Below are 13,704 nucleotides of genomic sequence, written 5' to 3' on the forward strand. Positions count from 1 at the left end.
CAGACAAAGTTGGCAACTAGCCACTGAACAGGGACTCCTTAGAGACCTGGTATTTTGGGGATGTTTCCTCATGTCCTGCATCTCACAGTGTTGTGTGTCTCATGCACGTTTTTTTGGCTCACATTGGGCCTTCTCGTCACTTACTGGATAAGCAAAACTGAAACATAAAAAAGTTGTTGATTCGTCTAATCTTTGCCTTAACCCCAAGACTGAAACTACAAACTACAAATGACTTTTACCTGACTGTATGTACAACCAGATATTGCTAAAATATAATGACATTTAGATGGACTAAATGATGTCTAACAACAAAATCAACTCAGATGGAGGGTCTGTGGTCTGATATTAATGTAGTATTTTGCATCAATTGATGCCCAGCCAAAATGGGCATTGAAGGCAGACTATCAGTTTCCATGGACTTGGTTGAGAGACCAAGTATACAAGTGAAAGGAAAGCATGAGTATTCTGTAAACTTTCATACTTGAGATACATCAAAGAAACTGATATCGAATTGGATGTGTGTGTTATTCAGTTTGTATAAGCTGACATAACTCAACCTCCATTGTGGAAAGTGAACGAGCTTCAAAGCACAGGCTGAGACAGATGCAAAAGCCAAAAGAGAAACATTTTGTGCAACACAAAATGAATATTCATCTTTGATAATGTATACCCAGTTAGTACATATACATCACTGAGACGTCTGCAAATGATGGCATCCACTGTAATGTACAGAATTTGACTGTGGACCTATACAGAATTGCCTACTCCATATTACTGACAAACATAGTATGCAGTATGGAGTACATACAGTATGTACAAAATACTGCATAACATTTTCCATAGTTGTATGCAGTTTGAAACTGTGAAAATAGATTTATTTTGCAGTATGATGGCCAGGCTTGGACCCAAAACTCTTTTTCTGTCGGGCACCTCCCTCCTATCAACACACCTGGTTTGTTGACAGAGATAAATTAGCTCTGTTTGCCACCTCCTGGTTTACCTCTTTCAGACGTTATGACGTCCACACAGAGGTGGCCAGAACAGGGTTGGGCACTCTTACAGCTGTTGTTGGTGGTGTTTTTCTCACAGGCTGAAGAGCTGGTGTGCAGGCGGAGAGGGGATCATGAGAGCCCCCAGCTATCGAACAATGGGGACATCATGCTGGGGGGAATCTTCTCTTTCAACCTACTGTGGAAAGACAGACAGGATACCTACATGCACAAACCACTGCCACTGCAGTGCACCAGGTAAATTATACAAGCAAATCAATTTAGCACAAATATTAAGACAAATTGAGTACAGATACAAAAATGGTTATCACCCTGAGTATTACAACAAGAAATATGAATTATTATGTTTATTAATACCTTCAAATGCTTTTAAGTACTGTTCCATTTATGTACTTCAAGGACTAATTGCTTGCAATTCAACTTTGTATAATTGTCTGCATGAAGTTTGAATTTCAGGGGGTTCCAGTATGCTCAGGTTATGCTTTTTGCCATAGAGGAGATTAATAACAGCACAGACCTACTGCCTGGCATCTCTCTGGGCTATAAGATCTATGATGCCTGTGCCTCCATTTCCAGAGGAGTGAGGGTGGCACTGGCCTTGGCTACTGGTAATGAACTGGTATCTGCTCTCTCTGGGACAGCATGTACCAGACCTGCCCCAGTACAGGCCATCATGGGAGAGACCTTCTCCTCTCCTTGCATGGCTATAGCAACTGTCATTGGACCCTTTCATATCCCACTGGTGGGTAAGATTGGTAAAAATGAATTTTAATGTGTGAAAACCTATTGTTAGTGTGTAAGTCTTCCAGCTGGTCATTTGAAAAGGGACTTCAATAGAAATGTAATAGAGTGTAATGTGATGTAGACGTTGGATATTTTACATCTTTATCTTAGGATATAATTTCTTTTTTTTTTTGCTCTTATTTCTAGATCAGCCACTTTGCTACTTGTGCTTGTCTCAGTGATAAAACCAAGTATCCATCCTTCCTCAGAACAATACCCAGTGACTACTACCAGAGCAGAGCTCTGGCCCAGTTGGTCAAACACTTTGGGTGGACTTGGGTTGGAGCTATAAGAACAAATGATGATTATGGCAATAATGGCATGGCCACATTTACAGAAACTGCCCAGCAGCTGGGCATCTGTCTGGAGTACTCTGTATCTTTCTTTCGAACAGATCCACCAGACAAAATGCAAAAGATCATTGACATTATCAAAGCTTCCACTTCCAAGGTGATTGTCACCTTCCTCTCTCCCACAGAGTTGTATGTGATAATGCAGGAACTGTTTCACCACAATCTGACTGGTTATCAGTGGGTAGGCACTGAGGCCTGGATCTTTGATTCCCAAACTGCAGTCAATGATAGACATCATATTCTGGATGGTGCCATAGGCCTGTCCATCCCCAAAGCACATGTCAGTGGCATGAGAGAGTTCATGTTGGATTTGAAGCCCCTCAATTCATCGAGGAACAAATTGTTTACAGAGTTTTGGGAGACATTATTCAACTGTAAGTTTAAACAGTCAAAGTCACCAGCAGTAAATCAGAGTGAATGTACTGGACATGAAGATCTGACTGGAGTACAAAACAGCTTCACTGATATGTCACTCATGCCGATCTTTTATAATGTTTATAAAGGAGTGTATGCTGTGGCCCATGCACTTCATAGTGTACTCAGCTGTAATAAAACATGCAACAACAAGGTGCAGCTTAATTCATTTACGGTGAGTTGAACACCAAAATCCTGAGCAATAGTTTTTACGTTCAGTCAGTTAATTGCTGCACTCTGCTTGTCATGCTGTTGAGACAATAGAGCCACAAAATGTTTGTCAAACAATGATCTACATTGCTGCATTTTTTTTTTTTTAGATTTTACAGCGCATAAAAAACATTCGGTTCAAAACAAAGGAAGGAGATGAGGTGTATTTTAATGAGAATGGAGACCCAGCAGCAAAGTATGAAATTATAAACTGGCAGCCGACAGAAAATGGTATTGTGGACTTTGTCCCAGTTGGTCTTTATGATGCATCTTTACCTGCAGACAAACAGCTGAATGTGAAAAACAAGATTATAATCTGGGCTCAGAACTCACAACAGGTAAGCTGCATGTGATCAGTGTAATTGTTGATGAAAGTCTGTTTATATTGTTGTCATTGTATCTGTTATTAGTTACTCTGACTGCATCATACTGTAATTATTGGTTTATAGTCATCAACATTGATAATAAATGCTTGTAAAGCCAGAACCCTGTCAAAGCACATTTTCTTCACATTTGTTGTGTTTATTCAGGTGCCTTTGTCAGTTTGCAGTGAGAAATGTCCACCAGGAACTCGCAAGGTTCTGCAGAAAGGAAAGCCTGTCTGCTGCTATGACTGTTTAAGATGTGCAGAGGGAGAAATAAGCAACATCACAGGTGTAGTCATATTTGATGCAAGAAAAAGAAAAAGATGGACCAGTGATTGCATTGGAGAGGGCTAAGACCACATGGGGGCAACGTTTCTGTTCTGTGATGATCTATATTCACTTTACATGAAATTTGGTGTGGTAAACACTTGATGTACTGGAACATAGTGTATAATTAGTGGATGTTCTCTAGTGCAAAATAGTGGCCACAGGGCGGGACATGAACTCTTCCATTGAACTTATCTCTGCGTTCAGCTTTAATTATTGTTGTTTGTTTTTGTAATGGGGTATTTTATTCAATCTTATTTTTATATTCATTAATTTGTGTGAATTTACTCATGTAGTAGTTAATCATGTAATTCTGTCTTGTAGGCATAGAAAAGATGCAACATAGATAAAAAACAAGAAAAATGTACTGAGTAAGTTCAACACATGCTTTCATCTTATTTTTCAGATTCCATCACATGTGTGAGTTGTGACCCTGAGTTCTGGTCAAACGAGAGAAAAGACGCCTGTGTAAAGAAGGAGGCTGAGTTTCTATCATATGAAGAGATTATGGGAGCTCTGCTCACTGCAGCCTCTCTAACAGGAACCTGCATGACTGCTCTTGTGGCGTTCATTTTCTTCAGATACCGGCAGACTCCTATTGTCAGGGCCAACAACTCTGAGCTGAGCTTCCTGCTGCTCTTCTCCTTGACTCTGTGTTTCCTGTGTTCTCTGACCTTCATCGGCCGGCCCTCTGAGTGGTCCTGCATGCTGCGACACACAGCGTTCGGCATCACCTTCGTCCTCTGCATCTCGTGTGTTCTGGGGAAAACAATAGTGGTGTTAATGGCCTTCAGGGCCACACTTCCAGGTAGTAATGTGATGAAATGGTTTGGGCCTGCTCAGCAGCGACTCAGTGTTCTGGGTTTCACTCTTATACAAGTTGTCATATGTATCCTCTGGTTAACGATCTCTCCTCCTTTTCCATTTAAGAATTTTAAGACATTTAACGACAAAATCATCTTAGAGTGTGCTCTGGGCTCAGCTGTAGGCTTTTGGGCTGTACTTGGGTACATAGGACTTCTGGCCAAGTTATGTTTTTTTCTTGCTTTTCTGGCTCGGAAACTGCCTGACAATTTCAATGAAGCCAAATTCATCACCTTCAGCATGCTGATATTCTGTGCAGTATGGATCACTTTTATCCCAGCGTATGTCAGCTCTCCTGGGAAGTTCAGTGTTGCTGTGGAGATATTTGCTATTCTGGCTTCGAGTTTTGGACTACTGATCTGTGTTTTTATTCCAAAATGTTATATTATCTTACTAAAACCAGAGAAGAATACAAAGAAGAATATGATGGGGAAAGGACGGTCAAAATCATGAAAACTAAAAATAATATGTTTGCACCTTCATAATTTATACACAATAATTTGAGAAAACGACCATGTAGTAGGTATGTGCTTTAATTTCAGTTAAGACTTGTATTGTTCTCCTGTACTGTTTTCCATTGTATATCATTTCATCTGTGACAGAATATTGTGATGACAACATTTAATACAATGAGACATTCAATCATATCAACCAATATACAGTAGCCGTCAAACAATCTGGCACACCCTCTCATTAAATGTGTTTTTCTTAATTTATATTACTTTATGCTTTATCGATCAAAACTGAGGACACCAAATTATGGACCAACAGAAATGGAATTATGTCAAATCAAATCAACTTCATTTATATAGCACTTTTCATACATAAAATTGGCACCCACTGACAGAGACCCACACATCCACTCACACACACACACACACACACACACACACACACACACACACACACACACACACACACACACACACACACACACACACACTTGGTTTTTGACATGGCTTGGTACTGAGGATCCTGGTGAGGAAAATCACATAAAGGGACCATCCACACCAAGAGGCACCACTGTCTGCAGACATAGGGAGCACCGCCATGGTGTGGAGGGCCCCCATGAGGAGACATTGGAGCTACTCAGAGAATAAAGTGCAGTCTAACAGTGAGATCATTCAAAGACATAAAATGCGCAAAGACTTATAATAAGTGAATTAAATAGATGGAAATCAATTAAAAACAAATGAATAGATAAATGAACAAATAAAATCAATTAAATGCCAGACTGAAAAGGTATGTCTTAAAAATATCAACGGTCTCTGCGGCCCTGAGGCTCTCTGGCAGGCTGTTCCACCGATAAAGGCCGTAATGGCTGAATGCAGCCTCACTGTGGGTTTTTGTCTTAATTCGTGGAATGGTTAAAAGGCCAGTACCAGAGGACCTCGGGGTCCGTGAGGGCTGATATGACAAAAGCAGGTCAGATAAATAAGATGGCCCAAGACCATTAAGACATTTAAAAACCAATAATGTGATTTTTATGTGCTAAACAATAAAGTGTAAACCAAGCCAACTGTTCCATTGATATCAGGTTGACTCATTGTTAGCACTGTCTTAGCCAGCTTCAGCAGATGGACACATCACATGGAACAGCTTTTTCACGGTCTTGAAGGAGGTCTCATATGTGCTGAGTAGTGGCAGACTCTTATTGTCAGGGCCAACAACTTTGAGCTGAGCTTCCTGCTGCTCTTCTCCTTGACTCTGTGGGCTCTATTTTCAATTACGCCGCCAGTGCGGCGGAGGCGCGGCGCAAAGTCAGGTTAGCTTCGCCGATGGGGCATGGTGGCGCAGACTTTGGTATCTTAGTGCACTGCATTGCCGCCGCAACTACTCCCCCTTCTCATCTCAGTCCCACCCAACGGCGCAATTCGGAAGGAGGGAGGGGAAACGACGTGGAGTGTGTTTGACACAGCCGAGTCAAATCTTCACCAATCACACCAGCTCCTCGCCTCACCTTTAAAAACGCCGCTGGCGAGGTGCATGGCAAGTTTCGAGGATGACTGAGCCCGCGCAGAAAAGTGTCAGACGCCCAAACTTCTCCATGGAGGAGACTGACGTTCCGGTCTGGGAGATCCAGGGTCGCAGTGGCCGTATCTACGGCCTCGTGAACTTTATTTCAATACTGTCGATCTGTTTAGTGTGGAAAGTTATTGATTGTCAGATGTTTTTTTGAACTGATGTAACCTCAAATATTCACTTAATGACAAAGCTGGGCGGTGAGGCACTCCCTCTTCTCCTGTGCGCTCTGCTGCCCTTCCAATTGACAGGGCACATGCAGTTTGACCTCTCTCCATCTTAAGTCCCTTAATGTGTCCTCTGTGAGTTCATAGTCGCATCCATGTCGTACAGCCATGTTGTGTAAAATGCAACATGCCACGAAGAATGCACCGACACTCTGAGGGCTGTATGTTAATGAACCACCTGTCCGGTCCAGACATCTAGACATCATCCATTTTGAGAACCCCAAATGTACGTTCAATGACTGACCGAGCACTGCTGAAAACACCGTTAAAACCACACTGCCGTCTTGTTGAAGGTGTGATATGTGGCATCATCAACCACATTTTCAGTGGATAGCCGTTATCACCTACCAGCCACCCATGCAGAGGGGTGTCCCCCTGAAAGACTGCAGGGATGCTAGAATTTGCCAGGATGAATGAGTCATGTGCCGACTCGGGGAAAGTAGCATACACGTTTGTCACCAGGCAATTTGAGTCACAGATCACCAGACATCCCTGTTTCACCTGTGTGCATTCCGTAAGGTTGAGTGACCATTACGCGTGCCGAACGCGCTTGCGATGTGGTCAGATGAGATACGGATCAAAATATATAAATTTAGGTGTGACTGCATGTGCTGACTCAGATAGTTGCATTGAATCGTGGCTGTTGCTAATTATTGATCGCAGTGAAATGCCAGACACTGTGGAAACCTGCCTGTGAGGTGTTGGTGATGTGGGCGCACGACTCCGCCGGTCTACGAAAATCCACTTGCTGGCGCACAGAGTTGACCAGGTCTGGGGTGGCGAGCTTTCAGCGCACTTTTACACCGCCGGCGTGGACCGCAATCCAACTCCGCCGGTTGATTATGCCGACACCTCCCCCCACTGCAGCGCAACGCCCATCCTGGCGTACCTCTGTGCATGGTTTAGCAAAATACCAAGTGTGCTGCGCGCCCGCCTGCGCTGCGCGAAAATACCACTGTGCGGGTGCGCACCCTGCGCCCTGCCAGCGGTGCCGACGAAAATAGAGCCCTGTGCTTCCTGTGATCTCTGACCTTCATCGGCCGGCCCTCTAAGTGGTCCTTCATGCTTTGACACACAGCATTCGGCAACACCTGTGTCCATCAGAGACTGAATGTTTTGGCCTTCACCCTCATACAGGTTGTAATTTGCATACTTTGGCTGACCACTAACCCTCCTTTCCATCAAAAATATGAAACAAAGAGAAGATAATCCTTGAGCGTGCCCTTGGATCACCTGCGGGGTTCTGGGGTGTGTGGGGATTCCCAGAACTCCTTGCTGTCTTATGTTTTGTACTTTCCTTTTACAATTTTTGAACAGTTCAAAATAAAATGAACCCATAACATGAGATGTGCACTCTTTACAAAATGCTGTCACTACACATAAGAAACCTAATCATTTCAGAATGTATCACTGCTAGTGAATGATTCAGTGTATCAGGAAATCATTAACTCTTCAACATAAAAAAAAAAAAAAATTTCTGTCACTCATTCATCATATATAATATAATTTATCTAAAACCATACAAATTATATTTGAATGCAGCAGATGATCTTTCAGAGAATCTCAGTGAGCTCCACAAGCTTCTACATTATGTTGGCTCACACACACCAACCCTCTCTGATAAACACAGACCTGAGAAACCACTGTCACAGTCCAGATGAATATTCTGAGCTGACAACATAAAAAAAATTAAGATATTACTAAAGCCTAAAGTTATGTTACTGTTTAGGCACCTCCTTCATCTGACCCCACTGTGTAAGTCCACAGATATATATATATATATATATATATATAAAAATCACTGCTCCAAAATGTATAAATATCAGTGCAAGCCTCTGATTTACATTGAGGTACATGTGATGCCACCCAGTGGTTTCGCTCTCTCAGATGTTATGACGTCCACACAGAGGTGGCCAGAGAAGGGCTGGGCACTCTTACAGCTGTTGTTGGTTGCATCCTTTTCTCAGTCTGAGGAGCTGGTGTGCAGGCGACGAGGGGATCCTGAGAGCCCCCAGCTATCTAAGGATGGGGATATTATGTTGGGGGGAGTTTTCAACTTCCACAGCAGCTGGAAAGACAGACGGGACACATACACGGACAAACCGCTGCCACTGCAGTGCATCCGGTAGGTTACACTGTCGAAATATTTTTAGATTTAAGATATCTTAGACAAAGTGAGCATTTACACAAAAGTGGTGCGAAAATGGTTATCACATTGAACATAAAAGAAAACATGAGAAATATTCATTGTTGTGTGTATTAATACAATCATTTTTATTGTGCTATTGCATCTCTTTGAAGGAATTTGTTTTGTAATTTGAAATATTCATAAATGTCCACATCAAGTTTGAATTTCAGAGAGTTCCAGTTTGCCCAGGCTATGCTTTTTGCCATTGAGGAGATCAATAACAGCACAGACCTACTGCCTGGCATCTCTCTGGGTTACAAGATCTATGATGTCTGTGGGTCCATTTCCAGAGGAGTGAAGGTGGCACTGGCTTTGGCTAATGGTAATGAAGTCGTATCTTCAGACTCTGAGGCACCATGTGCCAGACCTGCCCAGGTGCAAGCAATTATGGGAGAGAGGTCTTCCTCTCCTTCCATGGCTATAGTAAAAATGAATTTAAATGTGTGATATATTATTAGTGTGTAATTATTTCAGCTGGTCATCGAAAAAGGGTCAAAAACAATTGTAATGCTCTGTGTAAATGTTACGTATTTTCTATTTTGACCTCAAGAAGTCATTTCATTTTTCTTCTAGATCAGCCACTTTGCTACTTGTGCTTGTCTCAGTGATAAAACCAAGTACCCATCCTTCCTCAGAACAATACCCAGTGACTACTACCAGAGCAGAGCTCTGGCCCAGTTGGTCAAGCACTTTGGGTGGACTTGGGTTGGAGCTATAAGAACAAATGATGATTACGGCAATAATGGCATGGCCACATTTACAGAAACCGCTCAGCAGCTGGGCATCTGTCTGGAGTACTCTGTGTCTGTCTTTAGAGCAGATCCACCAGACAAAATGCGAAAGATTGTTGACATTATCAAGGCTTCCACTTCCAAAGTGATTGTCACTTTCCTCTCCACAACTGAGTTGTATGTGATAATACAGGGCTTGTCTCTACACAACTTGACTGGGTACCAGTGGGTAGGCACTGAGGCCTGGATCTCTGATTCCCATACTGCAGCCATGGATAGACATCATATTCTGGATGGTGCCATCGGCCTGTCCATCCCCAGAGCACATGTCAGTGGCATGAGAGAGTTCATGTTGGATTTGAAGACACTCAATTCATCGAATAATGAAATTTTTACAGAGTTTTGGGAGAAATTATTTAGCTGCAAGTTCAAGCAGTCAGAGTCAGCAGCAGTAAATCAGAGTGAATGTACTGGACATGAAGATCTGACTGGAGTACAAAACAGCTTCACTGATATGTCACTCATGCCTCTTTTTTACAATGTCTATAAAGGAGTGTATGCTGTGGCCCACGCACTTCATAGTATTCTTGGCTGTAATAACACATGTAACAACAAGGTGCAGCTAGAGGCATTTACGGTGAGTTGAACACCGCAGTCTTGGTTTCTATATAAAGTCATGTTAAAAAAGAATCTAAATTGTTGTTGTCTTTTTGCATATTTTACTAGATTTTACAGTACATAAAAAATATTCGGTTCAAAACAAAGGAAGGAGATGAGGTTTACTTCAATGAGAAAGGAGACCCACCAGCAAAGTATGAAATTATAAACTGGCAGCCAACAGGAAATGGCATTGTCGACTTTGTCCCAGTTGGTCTTTATGATGCATCTCTACCTGCAGACAAAAGGCTGAATGTGCAGAACAAGACTTTACTTTGGGCACAGAACTCACAACAGGTCAGTTACCATGTGATCTCTATAATTGTTCATGGAAGAATAGTAGAATTGTAATAATTATATAAGCTGTGAGTTATTTTTGCTGTGGAACCATAATGTTTAGTTTCGATGCATCAGAGTTAATCCGAGACACTTGCAACTCCTTCCCATCTCTGATAGTCATTCTGTTCTTGCAGGTGCCTTTTTCAGTTTGCAATGAGAAATGTCCATCAGGAACTCGCAAGGTTCTGCAGAAAGGAAAGCCTGTCTGCTGCTATGACTGTTTAAGATGTGCAGAGGGAGAAATAAGCAACATCACAGGTGTAGTAATATCAAATGCAAGATGAAAAAAAAAAGTGTAAAAGCTGTCATGTTCATGGCAGATTTGTCATCTTCATTTCAATAACATGGGACGGGGGTAGAGATAATAATAAAATTTGCTACATTACAGCACCTAAATGATTTGATGTATGTAAGCGAGGGATAACACAGAAAATACATGTATGCTGCATTATCCTATATTTGACCTTTTTGCACAGAGCTCGCAATTGTTGCATATATTAAATGGTCCATATTAGGGGATTGAGCTGTCACAAATGTGTGAGTGTGTGTGTGATGCATGGTGGCCAGTTGGAGGATGAGGGAGGGAGTTTGCATAGGTTGTTGAGGATAGCTTTTGGGAAAAAAAAAAAATGTTCAGGTGTGTGTGGCCCTGGTGCTGATGGAGTGAAGCCAGATGGAAGCTTTCTGAAAATACAGTGAACAAGGTTATTATCTACTTATAATCCTATCTGTTATCTGTTTAAAATGTACTGAGGAAGTTTAACACCTGCTTCAATGTGATTTTTCAGATTCCATCACATGTGTGAGATGTGACCCTGAGTTCTGGTCAAATGAGAGAAGAGATGCCTGCGTAAAGAAGGAGGCAGAGTTTCTATCATATGAAGAGATTATGGGAGCTCTGCTCACTGCAGCCTCCCTACTTGGAACATGCATGACTGCTGTTGTGGCGTTCATTTTCTTCAGATACCGGCAGACTCCTATTGTCAGGGCCAACAACTCTGAGCTGAGCTTCCTGCTGCTCTTCTCCTTGACTCTGTGTTTCCTGTGTTCTCTGACCTTCATCAGCCGGCCCTCTGAGTGGTCCTGCATGCTGCGACACACAGCGTTCGGCATCACCTTCGTCCTCTGCATCTCGTGTGTTCTGGGGAAAACAATAGTGGTGTTAATGGCCTTCAGGGCCACACTTCCAGGTAGTAATGTGATGAAATGGTTTGGGCCTGCTCAGCAGCGACTCAGTGTTCTGGGTTTCACTCTTATACAAGTTGTCATATGTATCCTCTGGTTAATGATCTCTCCTCCTTTTCCATTTAAGAATTTTAAGACATTTAACGACAAAATCATCTTAGAGTGTGCTCTGGGCTCAGCTGTAGGCTTTTGGGCTGTACTTGGGTACATAGGACTCCTGGCCAAGTTATGTTTTTTTCTTGCCTTTCTGGCTCGGAAACTGCCTGACAATTTCAATGAAGCCAAATTCATCACCTTCAGCATGCTGATATTCTGTGCAGTATGGATCACTTTTATCCCAGCGTATGTCAGCTCTCCTGGGAAATTCAGTGTTGCTGTGGAGATATTTGCTATTCTGGCTTCGAGTTTTGGACTACTGATCTGTATTTTCATGCCAAAATGTTATATTATCATACTGAAACCAGAGAAGAATACAAAGAAGAATATGATGGGGAAGGGGCACCAAAATCATTCGGAAAACTAAAAATATGTTTGCAAGAACTTTCTAATACCCTCATAATTTAGACACAAAATGACTATTCAGTAGATATGTGCTTTCATTTCAATTAAGACTTGTACTGTTCTCCTGTACTGTTTTCCATTGTATATCATTTCATCTGTGACACAGCATATTGAGATGACAGCATTGAAGACAACAAAATATTCAATCAGTCAACCAATATACAGTAACCAACAAACAAATTGCCACACCCTCAAGAAAATGTCAACCAAGCAAAATATTTTTCATACTTTGGATTCTTCAAAGTAGCCAACTTTTGCATTGATGTCAGGTTTGTTGGCTTCTTTTCCTTTACTCAGCAGTCTAGCGCATCCCAAGCCATCTCATTTGGTTTCGGTTGGGTGATTGTGGAGGCCAGGTCATCTGATGCTGCACTCCATCATGCTCCTCCTTGGTCAAACAGCCCTTACATTGCCTGGAAATGTGGTTTGGGTTCCTATTCTGTTTAAAAACTATTGCATTCATGCATTCATTTGCACTTAATTACAGTAAAAGGTATGCACACACAACATTCATTGTTTTTTCTTTTTTCCAGTTTGTTCAGTTTCTTCTTATTTCCTGAGGCTTGAGCTCAACAATGACAATGATCCCATTGGACATTGAAGCCCTGCTATGAGCTGTAGAGCTGATTTGTTGCCTGAACAGCAGAGCAGAGCCATGCAGTTGTTGCGGCTGCTCTTCTTGGTCATCATCCAACCAGCTGAACTGTCCCAAGATGACCACCTTGTTATTGTAGGCATTTTTTCTTTCATTTTACAAGGGGGAGGATTATTTAGTTAAGACAGTTCAGACAATTCAAGAAGTAAAGAAATGGAATAAACACGTACTGTTAGGCCTATACAGTTTGCATGGCTTATATACACTGTGAACTATATTTGAGACATTAGCATAAAAATATAGAACCCTGTTTCCAAAAAGGGATGCTGTGGAAAACAAATATAAAAACAGAACCCTTGGCAAACTAACAATCTTAGAAAGTGTTCCCAAGCCATGTAGTAATATCCTTGATTCAATAATGTGTTTAACAGCGTGGTGTACCTCGTTCCATCGTTGCTTGTGAACGACTGAGCCTTTCCAGGATGCCTCTTTCATACCCAATCGTGGTTCTCTCACCTGTTACCAATGAACCTGTTTATCTGTGGAATGTTCCAAACAGGTGTTTTTGGAGCATTCCAGCACTTTTCCACTTCTGTTGCTCCTGTCCCAGTATATATTTATGAGAATCAATGAATCTGATGACATAAAACAGTCAGTATATTCTCTGGGCACTGTATTCAGTTGAGTACATATCAAAGCAGTTATTGAATTCTGTTTTAACTATGTTTCACACAGTGACCCAACTTTTTTGGAATTGGGTTGATTATTTCATTCTATCTTTCACCAACCCAGCCTGTCTCTGTTGCTCCGTTGGGTGTTATGTCTCAAAACTTGACTGTTTTGATACACTTTCACTATAGCCAGCTTTAAGGA

The 13,704-nt window shown here is 41.9% G+C and overlaps 1 protein-coding gene and 1 pseudogene across 1 annotated transcript; both read left to right on the top strand.

Annotated features, from left to right (window-relative positions):
- The first annotated feature begins 1,056 nt into the window (after nucleotides 1-1,056).
- Nucleotides 1,057-4,779, top strand: LOC139336248 (extracellular calcium-sensing receptor-like). The gene is made up of 6 exons (XM_070970270.1): nucleotides 1,057-1,247; nucleotides 1,455-1,752; nucleotides 1,941-2,735; nucleotides 2,881-3,108; nucleotides 3,301-3,424; nucleotides 3,869-4,779. Exons 1-6 carry the CDS (start codon nucleotides 1,159-1,161, stop codon nucleotides 4,777-4,779), a joined length of 2,445 nt encoding a protein of 814 aa, XP_070826371.1. The 5' UTR covers nucleotides 1,057-1,158.
- Nucleotides 4,780-8,521: 3,742 nt separating this feature from the next.
- LOC139335887 (extracellular calcium-sensing receptor-like) lies at nucleotides 8,522-12,198 on the top strand (annotated as a pseudogene).
- The last annotated feature ends 1,506 nt before the right edge of the window (nucleotides 12,199-13,704 follow it).

The sequence above is a fragment of the Chaetodon trifascialis genome, chromosome 9 (assembly GCF_039877785.1).
Source record: "Chaetodon trifascialis isolate fChaTrf1 chromosome 9, fChaTrf1.hap1, whole genome shotgun sequence".
Taxonomy (NCBI): domain Eukaryota; kingdom Metazoa; phylum Chordata; class Actinopteri; order Chaetodontiformes; family Chaetodontidae; genus Chaetodon; species Chaetodon trifascialis.

Coding starts and splice junctions, on each gene's coding strand:
- LOC139336248 (XM_070970270.1), top strand. CDS start 1,159: ATGCTGGGGGGAATCTTCTCTTTCAACCTACTGTGGAAAGACAGACAG. Junction 3,109..3,300: donor GGGCTCAGAACTCACAACAG/GTAAGCTGCATG, acceptor GTGTTTATTCAG/GTGCCTTTGTCAGTTTGCAG. Junction 3,425..3,868: donor AGAAATAAGCAACATCACAG/GTGTAGTCATAT, acceptor CTTATTTTTCAG/ATTCCATCACATGTGTGAGT.